Consider the following 17,841-nt stretch of genomic DNA (forward strand, 5'->3'; position numbering starts at 1 on the left):
TTTCAAATGCTTCACGGAAGTCCATATAGATCTACCACTCTGCCCTCAGTCATCTTCGTTACTTCAAAAAACTTGATCAAGTTCCTGATGAAGGGCTCTGGCCCAAAACGTCGAATTTCCTGTTCCTTGGATGCTGCCTGACCTACTGTGCTTTAACCAGCAACACATTTTCAGCTCTGATCTCCAGCATCTGCAGACCTCACTTTTTACTCAAGTTAGTGAGACACAATTTCCATGCACAAAGCCATGTTGACTATCCCTAATCAGTCCTTGCCTTTCCAAATACTGTATATGTAAAACCTATCCCTCATAATCCCCTCTAGCAACTTACCCACCACTGAGATCAGGTTCACCGGTCAATAGTTCCCTGGCTTTTCCTCACCACCATTCTTAAATAGTGGCACGACGTTAGCCAACCTCCTGTCTTCCAGCACCTTACCCTTGACTATCAGTAATACAGATATTGCAGCAAGGTGCCCAGCAATCACTTTCCTAACATCCCACAAAGCTCTGGGATCCACCCGATCAGGTCCCAGATATTTACCTACTTTTATGCATTTTGAGACATCCAGCACCCCCTCTTCTATAATATGGATGCTTTTTGAAATATCACTATTTCTCAAACATCTCCACAGTAAACACTCATGCAAAATTCTCAATTACTATGTCACCCTTTCCCTGCGATTCCACACACAAGCAGCTTTGTAGATCTTTAAGAGGCCCTACTCTCTTTCTGGTCACTCCTTTGTTCGTAAAGCATTTGTAGAATCTCTTTGGATTCTCCTTCACCCTATTTGCCATCTATCTCATGTTTCTTTTTTGCTTCATGATTTCCCCCTTGAGAATACTCCTACTGCCCTTATATTCTTCTAGGGAGTCACATAATCCTAGCTGTCTATACCTGAAATATGCCTTCTTTCTCTTGATGAGAGCTTCAATTTCTCTAGTCATCCAGCATTCCCCACACCTACCCATCTTGCCCTTCACCCTAACAGGAACAGACCATCTATGGACTCTCGCTATGTAATTTTTGAAGGCCTCCCATTTTTCAGCCATCTCTTTAAGCAAATAGTCGTCTCCAATCAACTTCTGCAAGTTCTTGCCTAATACACTTTGGCGCCTTCCTCCAAGTTAGAACTTCAACTTTTAGATCTGGTTTATCCTTTTCCATCTCTATTTTAAAAGTAATAGAATTATAGTTGCTGGTCCCAAAGCGCTCCCCCACTGATACCTCAGTCACCTGCCCTGCCTTATTTCCCAAGAGAAGGTCAAGTTTTGCTCCTTCTCTAGTAGGTACATCCACATACTGAACAAGAAAATTTTCTTGTACTCACTTAAATTCCCCCACATCCAATCCCTTAACCTTATGGCAGTCCCAGACTATATTTGAAAACTTAAAATCCCCTATCATTACAACCCTATTATCCACATAAATAACAGAGATCTCCTTATAAATTTTGTTTATTCTTTGAAAATTGTTCTCAAGGAAGATCTCTCTGTACCAGCCACAGCCATTCTGATATAATAACGCACAAAAAACCTGGCGAATATCATTTTATCCTTTCCCAATTATTTGTACACCCATCCACAATGAAACCATGGCTTTGTTCGGCTTCAAACTTCCATTTTGGCTCTGGTCACACTACTCTGTTAGTCACAAGATAAAATAAAAATAATTATTCTGGTTACCAGGATAACTAAGTAAATATCGTCTGAAAGTTTTAAACAACAATCCATCAACTAGGTTTCTTAATAAATTCAATGGCTGGTTTATCATCAAAAGTCACACTTAGAGTACTGTTGAATAAAGGGACCGAGAGGTGCTGGTTCATAGTTTCTTGAACATTACTTTGCAGGTAGACGGGGTGGTGAAGGTGACATTTGGCAACTTGTCTTCATTGGTCAGAGCACTGAGTATAGGTATTGGGACATCACGTTGCAGGGCTGCTCAAGATATTGGTGAGGGCACATTTGGAGTACTGCATACAATTCTAGTCACCCTGCTCTAGGAAGCATGTTGTTAAACTAGAAAGAACAAAGAACAAAGAAAATTTATAGCCCAAGAACAGGCCCTTTGGCCCTTCAAGCCTGAGTTGATCCAAATCTACTGTCTAAACCTGTCGCCCAATTCCTAAGCATCTGTTTCCTTCTGCTCCCCACTTACTCATGTATCTGTCTAGATGCATCTTAAATGAATCTACCGTGCCTGCTTCTACCACCTCTGCTGGCAACATGTTCCAAATGCCCACCACCCTCTGTGTGAAATACTTGCTGCGAGTATCCCTTAAACATTCCACCTCTCGCCTTGAAACGTGACTTCTTGTTATTGAATCCTTCACCCTGGGAATAAGCTTGTCTCTATCCACCCTGTCTATATACCCTTCATGATTTTGTTAACCTCAATCAGGCCCTCCCTCAATCTCCTTTTTTCTAATGAAAACAAACCTAACCTACTCAACCCCTCTTCATAGCTAGCACCTTCCATACCAGGCAACATCCTCGTAAACCTTCTCTGCACCCTCTCCAAAGTGTCCATATTCTTTTGATAATGTGGCGACCAGAACTGTACACAGTACAGAAAGGATATAGAAAAAAATTACAAGATGGTTTGAGGTATAAGGAGAGGCTGAATAGGGTGCAACCATTTTTAACTGGAAGGTAGGAGGCCGACAGATGACCTTATAGAAGTTTATTCTTTACAAGCAGGCATAGTTTTAAGGTGAGAGGGTCCTGAGGGACAATGTTTTCCCAGAGTGGTGCGTGAAGGGAATGAGCTGCCACAGTAAGTGATTGATGCAGGTACAACTGAAACATTTAAAAGACATTTGGTCAGATAATGGATAGGAAAGATTTAGAGGGACATGGGCCAAACATTGGTGAACATAACGAGGTCAGTTTGGGAAACCTGATTGGCATGGACAAGTTGGACTCAAGGGTCTGCTTCCAAGCTGTATGACTCAATGAGGAGTCTCCAGACAGAAGCCATTGCTCTTGCCATCAGGAATTTGGTCATGGGAATGCTTTATGCAGTGGTCCTGTGTGATAAACAGTTAAAATGGTTCACAGAATCCCAAATCACCTGCCTTTGCACAGTCTTGAGGAATCCATTCACATGCATGCAGATATGAGAGAGATTGCAGTCCCCTTTTCACTATTTGAGGAAGTTAATGTCTTTATGTATTTCAGTCTCATATGCCTAACCTTTGGTCCCCTTGTGCAGAGAAGCACAGAAACCTCCTCATGGGCCTACACTAATGGTAACCATGGACAGGTCCAACCAGTAGATCATGAAATGGATTGTTAGTCCTAATTACCTGCCACTCTTTTTAATTAGATCTGCATCAGATGTCCTTCAGGAGGGCGCACGCAGTGTCCACTGTCACATTTGAGGCCCTCCCTAACCGGCGGGTCTCAGGGGGCCAGAGGCCATTGTTCCCACTCAAACTTCAGTGAAATTTAAAACTTTGTTTTTACAAGTTTTGATTTTTGTATCAGAGCCATTTTAAGGCACCTTTCACTACTAAGTTTGTTCACTTGTTCTTTTTTAAAAGAGTAAAAAGAGACACATAAGGGCACGCTACACAGGTGACTTCCTCTTTACCATCAGGGATCTGGCATGGAGGCAGTTGCACACAGTGAGGAGGAGGTTAGGATACTTGATGGATGCCCCAGGCAGCCTGTGCTCGAGGAGTCTGTGCACTATGCATGTGTAGGTTGTGCTGGACTGTAGCCCTTAATTCACTTTTGCAAGGAGGTTGCTCCACAACTTTTGCCCAAACTTCAAGCCCACTCTCAAATTTGGCCACCCAGTGTAAAATAGGGGCAAACACATTGGAGGACCTCCACAGGGGTCGGCTCCTGGGTCTAATTAATATGGCCATTAACAGGACTAGTCAGCAGGCTGTGGAGAGGATCATTACTCTACTCATAGATACCTACTTCTCTTCCATAGTTACGTTCATGCAAGGGTGGCAGAGGAGTGGGAGCATGTTGTTTCCACCAGTAAGCTTCACGGCTTCCATGACCGATGGATATAATCTCTCTCCAAAATATTATCTTAATTTAAATTGTAAATTTGTTTTAAAATTTGGCCCATTAAAGGGCCAGTACCTCTGTTCACAAGGTAATTTGATTTTCAAGTTCATTTGTTTTTTTTGGAAGATTATAAAGACACACTTATTTACACTGGTAGGGTGTTAGAAGATTAGCACAAGGTTAGAATATAAGCATTTGGAATATTTCACTTCATGAACAAATCAAAAACTAAGTAAAAATTGACTCCTGGTCACTTTTCTAACTAACTATCTGAAAGACTCAACATGGTACTTGCCCATATGATCACTTAGAAATCTTACACCTATCCAAAAACAATAATCACCTTATTTTTCATGAACTTTGAATGACTCTTGTAAACTTCCATCTGTTTAAGCTCTTCTTCCCGGTCTTCAGTACTCAGAGCTCCATTGGTCTTCAGCATTTGAATTTCATCCTCTAAATCCCTAATATTTCTCTCCAGTGAGGCAATCTTGGTATCCTAAGGCAGAAAACAAAATTACAATTTCTAAATTACTACTGTTGTTATTATATGCCACAACATTAAAAAAATCTCTATTCTAAATCGAACAGCCATTGAAGTGAAAACAGCAAAACATTGTTTGCAGCAAACACATCAACAAAACAAGAACAGTGGATCATTGAGGTTTGTGTCACTGGTCTCCAGGAACTTACTTGATTATCATTAGCAATCGGGCAGGAAATTATCCAGACACCACCTTTTCTCAAACTCACCTATAATGTTACTACATTGTGGCCTCTACCTTGTGGCTATGTGGGCAGAAGTGGGGTGACAGTGTGTTAAAGTTACAAATCACACAACACCAGGTTATAGTCCAACAGGTTTATTTGGAAGCCCTAGCTTTCAGAGCACCGCTCCTTCATCAGGTGGTTGTGCCAAGATAGGTCAGAATTAAAGGACACTGAACAATGATAACAGTACTGATGCTGGAAAGTCTGAAATAAAAACAGAAAAAGCTAACAAATTTGTAGCAGGTCATGGCAATATTTCTGCAAGGAAACAAAAAGGAGTTAACATTTCAGGTCTGTGATCCTTCATCAGAACTGGGAAAATAGGCTATGTCATATTCATTATAAGCTCAGAGACTCCCACAGTTACAATTAGTCCATTTCCTTAAACTCCACACCCTGTAAGGGTTCCGTTCCTTTCTCCCAGTTCTGCCATCTCCATTGCATCAGTTCTGATAATGCAACCTTTCACAATAGCATGTCTGAAATGTCTTTTCCTCCTTAACCAAGTATTAACTTACACCATCCCCCTACCCTCATAGTTAACTAGGCACTTGACCACAATTGACATTTCTCATACTTTTGTGCTCAAATTCTTCCCCCTCATCCAGAACTGTGATAGGGATGTCAAGCGTCCTCACTTTGCACCCACCATCATTCAACTAACCAATTTGCTATTTCCACCAGCTCCAGCACATTGACACCATCTACCCCTCCCTTTTTCCCCAGCATTCCTAAGGGATCATACATCCATAACACCCTGGGGTCCACTCCTGAATCACTCCTGCCCATGACACATTTTCAAACAAACACTGAGATAAGAATTTTAAACAGCTCACGCCTCAGCATCCAAGGCCACAGACATTCCTTCCAGGTGAAGCAATGTGTACTTCTTCCAATCTAGCATTTGGCGTTCAAAATGTTGCCTCCTCTACAATGGAAGACCCAGAAGAGATTGGGTGCCTGCTTTGTGGAACAACTTCCATCAGACCATGCAAGCATGACACCATGCTTCTGGTAGAAAGTGAGGACTGCAGATGCTGGAGATCAGAGCTGAAAATGTGTTGCTGGAAAAGCGCAGCATGTCAGGCAGCATCCAAGGAACAAGGGCTAAAGAAGGGCTTATACCCGAAATGTCGATTCTCCTGTTCCTTGGATGCTGCCTGACCTGCTGCGCTTTTCCAGCAACACATTTTCAACCATGCTTCTGGTGACCTGACATTTTAATATATCACCTTATTCTCACTCGGTCATCTCCACCTTTGGCCGCTGCCCTGTTGCAGTGAAGTTCAACAAAAGCTTGCAGAACAGTGTCTCGTCTTTCAATTGTGTATTTCACAGACTTCTCAAATCAAAAGAGTTGAATCATTTCCTGCCATAATCTCTTGATAATTGTTTCCTTTTCTTTGCACATTTTGGTTTTCCCCTTTTTTTATTGCTATCAGCAGCACACCTGTTCCAGGCAAGTTTTCCTTCTTTTCTTGCTTCCTCACCATTTGCTTTAGATTTGGAAAACTAGCTCATGTCGCTCAATCGCTGGTGACTTTCACCGTCTCAGAAACCTTCCTCCTCATCTCATCGAAACTTTGTTCGAAACTTTTAAATCAAGGCGGAGACAACAGTGGAAGTGATTCAAATGAGAAAAAAATCTGACACTGCTGTCTGACCTAGCAGTGAATCCGCACAACTGCTGCCTCTGCTGTTTGATTTTCAAGTATCTCTGGGCATCGGAGTGTGTCTAAGAAAAATGAACAAACTGCAAAATTTATAGCTGACCTTGGAGATACCTGTGTAGGAGAGCTCACAGCAGGGGAGCAGCTCAGTGGATAGTTTGTAAATGTTAACTTATTAGTTTTATTGTGGTAAATCTACAATAATGAGTGGAGTGGATTCTGTTTTTGGATTATATGTTTTATTGAGATCTGTCTCGTGATTAAAATTTAAAAATACAAAACATAGGTACGAAGTTAGCCTGCAGCAGCGGTTTTAGAGCAGCAAGACTGTGCTATTTTCTGGATCTGTTGATTGGTAAAGTGGAAAGATGGTAGAGTGACATGCTCTTTCTGTAGAATGTGGGTGGTTAGGAAGTGTTTCCATCTTATTTTTGAATATGCCTGCAAGAAGGTCATGAATCCTAATGGATTGGTTATAGCAGCAGTTACAGGCAATAAGGAATTTACAGAGGCTAGCAGATGTGATGGATGGCAGTTACAGGAAAGGAGAAAAACCACAGATCTCGTCAGGTAGTTGGGTTACCTCCAGGAAAGTTCAGAGGGGTAGGCAAGTCGTGCAGCAGTATCCTGTGGCTATCCCCATCTCAAACAAGTATGCTATTTTGAAAAATGTAAGGGGTTATGGAGAATGTAGCACCTACAGCCAGGTTTCTGGTACCAAGACTGCCTCTAATGTAACAAGGGGTATGGCAGGTCCAAGCAATTGGTTGTGATAGGAGACTCTCCAGTCAGAGGCAGAGATAGAAGTCTCTGAGGCCACCAGCGAAACATTAGGATATTGTGTTGCCTGCCTGGAGCGAGGATCAATGATACCTCAGATCATTGGAATGTCTTCTGGGTAGAAGTGACTTGCATGAAAAGGACAGATTCCACCTGAATCAGAAGGGGATTAATACACTGGCAGGGGAATTCAGGAGGATTTATGCAACTATGAGTGAGAGTGAGAGCGCGAAAGGAAGTGTGTGTGTGTCTGTCTGTCTGTGGACTATGGAGATAGTGAGGAAGGAGATCAATCTGAGACAGGTACTGCTGGGAAAAGGAGCAAGCCAAACGGTAAGGGCTGGCAGGAACAATGCACAAAACAAGGTCAGACTGATAAATTAAAGTGCATTTATTTCAATGCAAAAGGCCTAACAGGTAAGGCAGATGAACTCTGGACATGGTTAGGAACATGGGACTGGGATATCATATCAATTATAGAAACGCGACTCCGGGATGGACAGGACTGGCAGCTTAAATGTTCCAGAGTGTAGACACTAAAGGAAGGATGAAAAAGAACTTGCTAAGCATGTACAAGAAAATTTTCTGATTCAGTATGTGGATGTACCCATTAGAGAAGGTGCAAAACTTGACCTACTCCTCAGAAACAAGAGTAAGCAGATGACTGAGGTGTCAGTGGAGGAGCACTTTGGAGACTGTGACCATAATTCTATTAGTTTTAAAGTAATGATGGAAAAGGACAGACCATATCTGAAAGTTGAAGTTCTAAATTGGAGGAAGACTAATTTTGACAGTATTAGACAAGAATATTCAAAAACTGATTGGGGACAGACATTTGCAGGTAAAGAGACAGCTAGAAAATGGGAAGCCTTCAGAAATGAGATAATTAGAGTCAGAAACAGTATATTCCTGTTAGGGTGAAAAGCAAGGCTGATAGGTGGAGGGAATGCTGGATAATGAGACAAAATGAGGTTTTAGTCAAGACAAAGAAAGAAGTATCTGTCAGGTATAGACAGGACAGATTGAGTGAATCTTTACAGAAGTATAAAGGCAGGAAAGGAGGGAAATCAGGAGGGCAAAAAGTGGACATAAGATAGCTTTGGCAAATAAAGTTATAGGAGAATCCAAAGGGTTTTTATATATTAAGGACAAAAGGGTATCTAGGGAGCAAATACGGTCCCTCAGAGATCAGCAAGGCGGCCTTTGTGTGGAGCTGCAGGAGATGGGAGAGATACTAAAGAAGTATTTTGCAAGAGTATTTACTGTGGAGCAGGACATGGAAAATGTAGAATGTGAGGAGTTAAATAGCGACATCTTCAAAAATGTCCACATTATAAAGGTTGTAGTGCTGAACATCTTAAAACATATAAAGGTGGATAAATCCCTGGGTTCTGATAGGTCGACCTCTGTGGGAATCTGGGGAAGTGATTGCTGGGCTGCTTGCCGACGTATTTGTATCATCGACAGTCATAGATGAGGTGCCGGAAGACTGGAGGTTGGCTAATCTAGTGCCACTGTTTAAGAGAGAGATGATAAGGAAAAGGCAGGGAACTATATATTGGTGAGCCTGATGTCAGTGGTGGACAAGTTGTTGGAGGGAAACCTGAGGGACAGGATGCAAATGTATTTGGAAAGGCAAGGACTGATTCGGGATAGTCAACATGGCTTTGTGTATGGGAAATCATGTCTCTCAAACTTGATTATTTTGAAGATGTAACAAAGAGGATTTATGAGGGCAGAGCGGTGGACATGATCTGTATCGACTTCTGTAATGCATTCAACATAGTTCTACATGGTAGACTGGTCAGCAAAGTTAGATTGTATGGAAACCAGGAGAGCTAGGCATTTGAATACAGAACTGGCTCTAAGGTTGAAGACAGAGGATGGTAGTGGAGGGCTGCTTTTCAGATTGGAGACCTGTGACCAGTGGAGTGCCACAAGGATCGGTGCTGGGTCCACTAATTTTCATCATTTATTAAATTATTTGGATGTGAACATAGGAGGAATGGTTAGTAAGTTTTCAGATGACATTAAAACTGGAGTTGCGACGGTCAGCAAAGAATGTTACCTCAGAGTACAATGGGATCTCGATTAAATGGGTCAATGGGCCAAGGAGTGGCAGGTGCAGTTTAATTTAGATAAATGTGAGGTGCTGCACTTTGGAAAGGCAGAATTTATACACTTAATGGTACATTCCTGGGGAGTGTTGCTGAGTAAAGAGACCTTGGAGTGCAGATTCATAGTTCCTTGAAAACGGAGTTGCAGGTAGATAGGATAGTGAAGAAGGCACTTGTAATGCTTTCCTTTATTGGTCAGTGCATTGAATATATAGGGGTTGGGAGGTCATGTTGCAGTTACACAGAGCATTAGTTAGGCCAACTGTTGGAATACTGTGTGCAATTCTGGTTTCCCAGCTATAGGAACCATGCTGTGAAACTTGAAAGGGCTCAGAGAAGATTTACAATGGTATTGCCAGGGTTGGAGGGTTTGAGCTGAAGGGCGAGACAGAATAGGCTGGGGCTGTTTCCCTGGAACGTCAGAGGCACAAGGGTGACCTTATAGAGGTTTATAAAAATCACAGGAGGCCACAGACATTGTAAATAGACAAGGTCTTTTTCCTGGGGTAGCAGAATCAAAAACTGGAAAGCATAGATATTTGAGTGCGGAAAGATTTTAAAAAGGACCTAAGGGGCAAATCTTTCCATGCAGAGGGTGGTACATGTATGGAATGAGCTGCCAGAGGAAGTGGTGGAGGCTAGTACAATTACAACATTTAGAAGGTATCTGGATGGGTATACATACAGGAAGGGTTTAATTATTAGAATTAGAGTGCCTACTGTGTGGAAACAGGAAACAAGTCCACACCAACCCACCAAAGAGTATCCCAACCAAACCCATTCTCCTACATTTACACATGCTTCATGCACCTAACCTATACATCCTTGAACACCACCGGCAATTTAGCACAGCCAACTCACCTAACCTGTACATCTTTGGATTGTGGGATGAAACCAGAGCACCCAGAGGAAACCCTCGCAGACACGGGGAGAATGTGCAAACTCCGCGCAGACGGTCACCAGAGCTGGAATTGAACCTGGGACCCTGGTGCTGTGAGGCAGCAGTGCTAACCAATGTGCCACCATGGCACCCTTTGAGGGGTATGGCAAATAGGACTACATTTATTGAGAATATCTGGTCAGCCTGGACAAGTTGGATCAAAGGTTCTGTTTCTGTGGTGTACATCTCTATGACTCTAATTCTTGCAAGTTCCAATGCAAGGGCATAAAGCTGACACTCTGTTTCTCACTACATACCCTGCCATAACATGAGAACCGAAAGCATGTTATGCTTTTATTTCAAAGTTGTTTTATGCTAAGTTTCCCTCAATGTCTGTGCATTCTTCACACACATACATAGTATCACTGGACCCAAAATATTAACTCTGATTTCTCTCCATTGATGTTGCCAGACCTGCTGAGCTTTTCCGGCAATTTCTATTTTTGTTTGTGATTTCCAGCATCCACTGTTCTTTCAGTTCTCACTTCAATCATACATTTAGATACAAATCTGGGGTTTCATCATATTTGCAATATGAGAGTCCCATCAAGAGGCAGACTTGGATTTGAATTCCAGCAATGCAGATAATATTCCCATGTCCAGCTCAAGTGTCTTTTAAGTTCTGAAGCAAAAACAAGGTTCCTCAAGCCATGATTGCTGATTGATGTGAAAGCAAATCAGACCAAAGGTTAAACAAGACTGAAGTTCAACATCAGGCAACTGAAGACAGGGTAGGGCTCAAACTTGAATAGTAACTTGGAGGTCAGTATTTTGACAAGAAAGCCAGAAGAAAATGTAAGCAATGCATTTTGAATCCTCATTTTCCACCCCCACCCTCACCCCTGCCAGAGTTTCTCCAAAACGTTTCAACATACACTCTTCCTTCAACAGAATTTTATGGATATTAATTGTTATGGGATGGGGAGAATCTTCTAAAACATTGCATTGTATTTCTTGCAATGTTGGGTTCCAAAATGTTTCAGAAATGCATTACAATTTAATCCAGTGTAAAATGAAAGAAAAATTCAACTCAAGAGTTAGAAGTATTCAATTTAAAAGTACAACAAGCATAGTAACATTTTGAAAGTTGTAATGCACTTCATCTTTCAAAATCAATAATCTGGCACATGACATTTTGCTGACTATTGACATTATACTGCATGGCTCCAACAAGATGGCATACATTGATTTGTCTTTCTCAATTAAAGAGGTATAAATAAAACAGAGCAATACAGCACAGAACAGGCCCTTCAGCCCCGGATGTTGCACCGACCTGTGAACTATTCTCAGCTCATCCCCCTATACTAGCCCAAAATCATCCATATGCTTACCTAAGGATTGTTTAAATCTCCCTAATGTGGCTGAGTCAACTACATTAGCAGAATAGGACATTCAACGCCCTTACCACTCTTTGCTTAAAGAAGCTGCCTTTGACATCTGTCTTAAATCTATCACCCCTCAATTTGTAGTTATGCCTCCTCATACAAGCTAGCGTCATCGTCCTAGGAAAACAAGGTTCCCCAAGCCATGATTGCTGATTGATGTGAACTGTCTACCCTATCTAATCCTCTGATCATCTTGTATGTCTCTATCAAATCCCCTCTTAGCCTTCTTCTTTCCAATGAGAACAGAAGGAAGTCTCTCAGCCTTTCCTCATAAGACCTTCCCTCCAGACCAGGCATCATCCTAGTAAATCTCCTCTGGACCTTTTCCAATGCTTCCACATCCTTCCCAAAGTATGGGGTCCAGAACTGTACACAATACTCCAAGTGTAGCCACACCAGTGTTTTGTATAGTTGCAGCATTATATTGCGGCTTCAGAACTCAATCCCTCTATAGATGAAACCTAACACACTGTATGCCTTCTGAACAGCACTATCCACCTGGATGGCAACTTTCAGGAACTGGACAAACCTCATTTGAAAATGGAGCAAAAATCTAAATCTCTATCCATTTTGTGCAATATATGCATTTTGGGAGTTGTACAGATGCTTAAATTAAAATACATCAATGTAACTTTGCCCTTGTAATTTCCTAGCACTAATGCAGCCACTGAATGACACACCTGCTTGCATTACATGGGTATCAAGGATTACAAGAAAATGAATTTGACAATCAGATTAGTCAAAAAGGCATTGAAGATCCTCATCAATGTTTTAAAAACATATCCAACCTTTTTTCTGAAACAGCCACTTTAGGTTTTAAATACCTCAATGCCAACTTTTGTTCTAGAATAAATTTTGTTAGTATTGATATGAAGTTGAAGGCATCTACTGTATCTTTAAGAGAGAATGAACGCTGTTCTGAACTGAGGTCTCAAGCACCTGTGATGATCAGCTAGCAATCTCATTGTACTAGAAAATTGAAAATATTTAACATTTGGCTGTAAAATAGATACCTGAGTTGGTTGCTGTTTTGACAACAATTCGATTTTATCCAGTTTAAATTATGCCCCAGGATAACAAAAGCCAATTGCGTTTGAGTTTATCGTTATGTCAACATTGAATCAATGAGATGACCGGTGTTGAGGGTATTAAAAAAGCAGGCATTTTGAAAGTCAGACAGTAACTGCCATCGAGAGAGTAACTGCCAAAACAGAGAGAAACCTGAAAGATTAAAACACCCTCTATCAAAGGTACCTTTTTCATATGAAACAGCTTCACAGTAAAAAGACAGACGGCGACCCAGTGAGATATTCAATTGAAAGAAGACAAGCACTGCAGATGACAGCTGCTGTATGGTTTTAAAATTAAGTTAATGTAATTTTAATAAGTGCTTTATTGGAACAGTATATTGTTATAGAGTTGGAGGCAGATAATAAACAGTTAAGAGTGGCTGTTTAATGTTCACTTTTAGAGTTTAAAATTAAATTGATTTTATTTTCTTTACATAGTGGAATTTGGGAGTTCTCGGTCACTCATATTTTAACAGATTACGAGACGAGGTGAGCTTTTCCAGGATGTTTGATTTAATTAACAAAAGGGCTCACTATCATGTTGTAACAGTATGACAATGTCCTACAAACTCCCCCATGAAAAATATCAAGTTACCAAGACTGCGCCAGAGGCAGTCTATGACTTTTCATCCTTACATCTGCATCCTCATCAGAGGACACATGTTATTTCACATTGTCAGAGTTTAGACTATGCAGAGCCAATGATGAATATTGTATGCTGTGAAAGCAGACGCAATAGCTTAAGCTTGATATATGAAAGAGTGATGAGTTATAATGTGGCACTACTTTTAGGAAACATCACAAGTAACAGCACATCATGCTTTACGTAGCAGATGGCATAGCTAGGTGATCAACAACCAACAGGGCCCAGTTTGGCTCAGCATTTTAAGATTCCTTGCACTGAACCGGACACATCTAACCTGCAGCAACTATGACCAATAGAGTTCATAGGCTTCAGATCTGCAGAGAATCAGATATGGAGTTGTGTCAGCTGCACAAAGGATATCTGCAGCTAACAATAACCAATGGTATCTGCAGTAATTCTCAGATCACCTTCCAATACTTTACAGACATGCTACAGAGTTAAAAGCATTTGAGAATAATGTAATGAAGTGGCAGTTATTTCATGCTGGAAAAATACTACTTCACCAGCTTACAAACTTGTGGTTTACAGTTGGAGTGGTGTGTCTGCTGCCAAGTTGCTTTGTTCCGGCTTTCTCTTCAGCTTTCAGAAAGGCTGAGAACAGTGAAATATCTGAATATGTAGAAAGGTTGCCACCCCATTAAATGAAATTTCACCAGTATTTAAATATCATTGGGCAGTCATCTTCCACAAGGTTGGAGCATGGTTCTTCAAGGTCAGTAAAGTCTCAGCCCAAAGAGGTGTCTACAGGAGTTCCTCCGAATAGTATCTGAGGACCAACCATTTTCAGTTGCTTCATCGTAAAGCCAGAAATGGGGACTGAAATGAGAATTCATTTACTCAGAAGATTGTGAATCTGTGGAATTCTCTATCCCAATGGGTAGTGGAAATTCAGGCTTGGAGTATTAATAAATTGATAAATTGAAAAGTTGATAAATCTCTGTTTCTCAATGGTGCAAAAGGTCACAGGGATCTATGGATAAGGGTACTGAAGTGTTCAATCATCCATGATTATGTAAAATGACAGAGCAGACTCGACAGACTGAATGGCCTATTCCTGTTCCAACGTTCACTGATTGTTGCTCGAAGTCAACACCATTTGTGATTAAAATACTGAAGCAGTCCATGTCCAAATGCAGCATCGTGGACAATATCCGGGGTTAGGTTGACAAGTGACAAGTAATTTGATTATCATATTAATCACAGGATTGGATCTCACCATTACCACTGGACATTCAATGGCATTATCATCACTGAATTCCCACTAACAACAATAAAGGCCAAGATGTAACTAACTGTGTTTATGAACTTGCTATTTTAAAATCCATACAATCATAACAGAATATGTTCTGCACTCATTTCTATCCATAAATAAACCACACTTGCACCTGAAAATCACAGGTGAGATGGACCAAAGGATCCATTTCCATGCCATATGACAATTAATCAATGCCAAATCATTTTTAGGGACCAACTCAAAAATCAAGATGTGTTCAAATCCCAAGGGATAATACTATTAACCTCAAGGTAAAAATGTTGCACTGAACAATCAGAAGTTCACCGATGTTTGAGAATAAAAGAAATTCAACCTCAATTTGGATTTCCCAACCTGACCACTAAAAAAAAAACACGTGTCACTGACTTTGATTTTGGCAACAGTAATAGACAAGATTGGATTTGTCTGGTTTACTACGCACAGGACATATCTGGGCAAATTTCCACTTCAGATAATTGCTAGTATTGTAGTTGCACTGGAACAACTTGACTAGAGGCATAGCTAGTTGTGGAGCACAGGTCTACAATTTTATGGCTGGGTTGTCAACAGATCCAATTTTCATTGCATTGTCAAGTACCTTTAACCCTTCATGTGATCACATGGAGTGAAGCTCTCTGGTTCAAGATTTGCATTGCGATGCTGGGGACTTCAGAAAGAGGCTAAAGTGGATCATCCACTAAACACTTCAGGCTGAAGATCAACAACACATGTACTTTTCCACTGAGATGCAGAGTTTTTTCTAGTATTGAAGATGAGGGATATGGTGGAGCTTCCTCCTCCACTTAGTTTTTTAGTTGCCCACCATCATTCATGACTGGTTGTGGAATGATTGTGGGATCTCTCCACTTTTTCTATCACATGCTGCTTCCTGTGCTTGGCATGTGTTCTGGCTTCACCAGGTTGATTCTCATTTTTATCTATGTCTGCGTGCCCTCTGGGTCTCCTCACTGAGCCGAAGTTCATCCCCTGGTTTGATGGTATCGACACAGTGAGTGATGAGAGGTTACACATCATGATTGAATGAAATTCTGCTGATGGCTCATTGTGTGAATGCCCAGGTTCGAGATGGTAGGTCTGTTCTGAATTTATTCCATTCAACATGGTGGTAGTGCCACACCACACAGTGGAGGACTCACTCAGGATCACACCATCAATACTGTTGTGGCTGGTTTCATCTGCGTCTGGTAAGTTGGTAAGGACTAAGTATAATCGGCATTTCCCTCACAAACTGCTGCAAACCCAATCATGCTGATAGGACTTTCAGAATTTGGACAGTTCAGCCTGTAGCCATTCTTAGTGAAAGACATTACACAGGACCATTCTGAGCTCGTCATATAGAGGGAAAAAGTGAGGACTTCAGATGCTGGAAATTAGAGTCGAGAATGTGGTGCAGGTAAAGGGCTGATGAAGGGCTTATGCCTTAAATGTCAATTCTCCTGCTCTTCAGATGCTGCCTGACCTCCTGTGCTTTTCCAGTACCACACTCTTGATCCTATGACATAGAGTACTGCTTTTAATGATATTCAACATGAAGGAGTACTAACTCATCAGCTGAAGGGGAACGTTCAACGATCACACAAAGCAATCATTTGGCCCACAGTGTCTGCAATGGCTCTCCAATTTAGTGCCATAATCCATGTACCCTTACACATTATTTGAATAGAGACAATCATCCCTCAATATGAATGCATCAACTGAACCTGCCCCCACCACATTTCAAGGTGATACAGTCCAGAGTTGTGTGGAAAAGTTTTTTCTCAAACTACATTTGCTATCAATAACTTAAACCCTCTGCCCCCTTACTCTTCATCTTTTCCAAGTAGGGTCAATTTCTCTCACCTGCTCTATCCAGACTGCTCATGATTTTGAAATCTTTATCTGAAATTCTCTTAACCTTCTTCCCTCCAAAGGAGAACAGTCCCAAACTCTCCATTCTTCTTAATCGGGAGGTCTCACTGTCAATGTCTTACCTAATGCCATGAAATCACATGTGGTTCAAATTAATGTGGAGGACTCAAAGGGAAAACCCTCCCAATCATTCACCACTGTGCTGCTGCAGCTGCTTGGTCTGACCTGCCAATAGAACAGAACATAGCCAGGGATGATGTGATAGCATCTAGAACAATTTCTGTTCAGGTATAATTCTGTGACTGACTCATCAGTAAGACAATTCTGACAAAAGGCTCCATACTTAAGTAAGGAGAATACTGCAGCATCAACAAGAATAGCTCTGCTCTATCCTTTACAATGAGACGAATTGAGCACAGAAGTCGGGATGCTAGGTTTTAGTTAGTCATGGCATTGTTGAGACCACATCTTGAATACAGTGTAAATTTTGGTCTCCTTATTTAAGAAAAGGTGCAAATGCATTGGAGGCAGTTTATATTGATACCTGGAATGAGCAGGTTGTCCCATAGGCAAAGATTGGACAGGCCCGGTTTGTTTTCACTGGAGCCTAGAAAATAGAGGGCTGATTTGATTGAAGTGTACAAGATCCTGAACGGTGTTGACAAGGTAAACATGGAAACGTTGTGAGTGAATCCAGAACCATTGGGCACTTATTAAGGATTAGTATTTCCCCTTTAAAGCAGAGATGAGGAGATGTTTTGTTTCTCTCTCTGGTAGATTGCTCAGGACCAATGTAATAGGCATTTCCCTCACAAACTGCCACCCCAATCGGGCAGATATGGCTTTCAGAATTTGGCCACTTTGGAACATTGCCTCCAATGTTTTAAGGCAGAGATAGATTAGATTCTTCTTGGCAAAGGAATCAAAGTATTTGGGGTAGATAGGAATGTAAAATGCTTGGTCTCCAGTTGATGTTAGGTGATCCTTACTAACTTTCAATTGCAATTTTTTTTTAAACCGAATAGTTCATTAATTAATTCTAATTCCACCAATTGCTATGATGGGATTTGAACCCTGAATATTCATCATGTTGATCAGCCCAGAGACATGGCCAGTACAGCATCTTGTCCTCTGTAGCCTCTACAAATACAAATTTCCGTTATATGCACGAGAAGACACAAATTCAAAAACAAATACGGTTTCAAATCTGAAAACATGATTCTATATTTTAACAGACCAGAATTTAATAGTTATGAGAGAAATGATATTCCGATAATGTATAATTTATAATTTATCTAAAAGCAGA

At 41.1% G+C, this 17,841-nt stretch overlaps 1 protein-coding gene across 3 annotated transcripts in view; it reads right to left on the minus strand.

Moving 5' to 3' along the window:
- LOC132822339 (ERC protein 2) overlaps positions 1-17,841 on the minus strand; it is an 820,981-nt gene that overhangs the window by 599,584 nt on the left and 203,556 nt on the right. For all 3 annotated transcript variants that reach the window (XM_060835591.1, XM_060835589.1, XM_060835590.1), the window contains one exon: positions 4,379-4,534. In XM_060835591.1, the coding sequence (XP_060691574.1) occupies positions 4,379-4,534 (156 nt within the window). The remainder of the gene's footprint in view (positions 1-4,378; positions 4,535-17,841) is intronic.

Source organism: Hemiscyllium ocellatum, chromosome 14, assembly GCF_020745735.1.
Source record: "Hemiscyllium ocellatum isolate sHemOce1 chromosome 14, sHemOce1.pat.X.cur, whole genome shotgun sequence".
Classification (NCBI taxonomy): Eukaryota; Metazoa; Chordata; class Chondrichthyes; order Orectolobiformes; family Hemiscylliidae; genus Hemiscyllium; species Hemiscyllium ocellatum.